The sequence below is a fragment of the Cyprinodon variegatus genome, unplaced genomic scaffold (assembly GCF_000732505.1).
Source record: "Cyprinodon variegatus isolate N-32 unplaced genomic scaffold, C_variegatus-1.0 Scaffold361, whole genome shotgun sequence".
In the NCBI taxonomy this organism is placed as follows: Eukaryota; Metazoa; Chordata; class Actinopteri; order Cyprinodontiformes; family Cyprinodontidae; genus Cyprinodon; species Cyprinodon variegatus.
The window spans coordinates 530,326-532,732 of record NW_015150814.1 but is presented as its reverse complement, the minus strand read 5'-3'; the positions used below and the strand labels follow the sequence as shown (position 1 = coordinate 532,732).

Below are 2,407 nucleotides of genomic sequence, written 5' to 3'. Positions count from 1 at the left end.
TTCCTTAGTATCGGTATCGACTTGAAAAGTTTAGTATCGTGACAACCCTACTTCTTTTTCGTTTTCTTTTTTATACAAAGGTTGCAGTAAATTGCTGCAGCAATAGACTCTAGACAATCAATCTTTCAAAGTTATCAATAAACCTAAAACCTGGACTTAAACATCAACATGCTTGTGGTTAGTGCACAGGAGAATCTAAATAAAATAGCAATAATGGTTGATTTTTGGCTAAATCGTTTAGCCCTACCAAACATCTTAGTACTATAACCAAATTTTGAAGTAAACCATGATCACCCTTTACTGCAGGGGTAATGATCCCCCCACCACTTCAGGTAGGCACCAACTGATCGGCTGCGTTTTCCTATTTTTGGGAGGTCGGTGATGGCCGATCGATTCAATCAATCTGATCCGACCTCTTTAAAGATCTGAAAACCTCCCAGTCAATAAACTTTTATTTAGATTTTAGTTATTTCTGAAGTTTTATCAGTTCAAAGGCAATTATTTTTTTTCAGTAAGTTCATATGGAAATATCTTGTTTCTTATAACAACTGAGTGTTAGTTTAAAAAAAAAAAAAAAAACGATTCCTGATCTGTGATCGGCCAGAAACCTGTGATCGGTGCACCCTTACCTTCAAGTACTAGTTTTTTTTTATCTGACCTCTGCTAGAAAACCGCTGCTCACCACCTGCCGCTACAGGAGCTGTGACCTTCTGACACTCTGGCTATGTTCACACAGCAGCCAGGTGACACAAATCAGATTTTTGTTGCCCGTATGAGACCTGGATCTGATCTTTTCATGACTGAACAACACAGATCCGATTTTTTCCAGTGCGATTGAGGCCACTTTGATCCGTGCCATGCAGAAGCAGGAAGAAAATAACGGTGTCGGAAGATAATGCAGAGAGCAGTCTTTATTTTCAGCCAATCTTGAAAAGATTGTGTTGTCAGTTTGCTCCAGCACTACCACCCATGTTTACTTCCATAAAGACAGAGCATGCTCGCTTGTGACGTCATTGCGTCCTCTACTGCGCATGGGGACACCTGGGTTGTATGAATGCAGTTCACAGAGGAGACCACGTCACATATATTTGGAAATGTGAACAACCACGCAAAATACTTGGATTTCACAAAGAAAATCAGAATTGTGCATTAATGCCTGCATTAATGCCTTGATGCGCACTGCAACATATAAACGTTAATCCATCAAATGTTTTAGAGCATCTTTTCCTGCCCTCGTTAGAACTTTAATTAAACCATCAAGTTGTTTTTGCTTCAATTCACAGATTCACAAATTTAAATGTAAACTGAGGTTAAAAATACCAGAATGTCCATTAAGAATGAAGAAAAATCATAAAATAAAGCAAAACATCACAAATAAGTCAGAAATGTAACATTTCTTAATATTGATTAAAACAAATGGCGTCAATTTTATCTGTAAACATCCTCAAGAAAAGCCACACGTTGTTTAGTCAGTGGAGCATATAGAGAAATGTAAGTTTTGATATTACTAGGAAAATAGATGTGAGGTGTCGAATAGAAATAAGCTGATAACATTTGAGTTTCCTGATTTATTAGCGCACTCAGCAGCCAGACCTTCACATAACATAATAAATCAATGTATAACATTAGTAACTTCTTTTTTTTAATTAATAATAAATCTTTAATTGTTTTTATATTCAGACTTCTGTAGCATTTGTCTTTATCTAACTTTTTATTTTTATTTTAGAAGCCTCTCTGTCTTTCTTAGAATCGCCATGTCTGCAACTCAAACCGCGGCTCTGTGGGTCAGACTCCACAGAGGTAAAGGCAGGATAACGGCGTGATGGGGGGTAACTCCTACCTCGGAGGGAGAGAGGAAGGGATGGCCGGACCCCGGGATGGACAGGTAGTTGTCGCTGCCTCCAGGGAACTAAAACACAGGAGAAAATGAAGTTAGAGATAAGGTGTCCTTATGAAGGAAAACTGTCAGATCACAGTTTTATCATATAAAACTGTCAGATCACCCTCCTATTGTCTGTTGACTCTCTTTTAAAATGAAAGCTTTTAGGCGCCAAATGCTTGGAATATAGAGGGAAAAAGTACCATCATTGATTCCCCAAAGCTTCCTACCTGTTAGACCTCAATGTTCGCCTTTTATACGTTCTACTCCTTCATTTAAAGCAGCTAGTTTTTATTGCAGCAGCTTGCAGAAGCAAAGCTGTGATCTAAGATCTTGGATTTGGTCAGGAGCTGTTTCAGTAACTTTATGGAGCCAAAGGACCCAAACAGCTGACTGTCTAATGACTGGATCTTCCAGCAGAAGAACTGAATTTATTCTTCTATGATGGCATTTTTTTTTCCCAAGATGGCAAGATGGCCGGTTTGTCGGAAGCATCGTGCTAACCAGATAGCAACTTAGTGCTAGTAG

General features: G+C 38.7%; 1 protein-coding gene across 2 annotated transcripts in view; it reads right to left on the bottom strand.

Moving 5' to 3' along the window:
- tox4 (TOX high mobility group box family member 4) overlaps positions 1–2,407 on the bottom strand; it is a 17,832-nt gene that overhangs the window by 8,791 nt on the left and 6,634 nt on the right. For both annotated transcript variants that reach the window (XM_015386269.1, XM_015386267.1), the window contains exon 2: positions 1,841–1,909. In XM_015386269.1, coding sequence (XP_015241755.1) covers positions 1,841–1,909 — 69 coding nt within the window. The remainder of the gene's footprint in view (positions 1–1,840; positions 1,910–2,407) is intronic.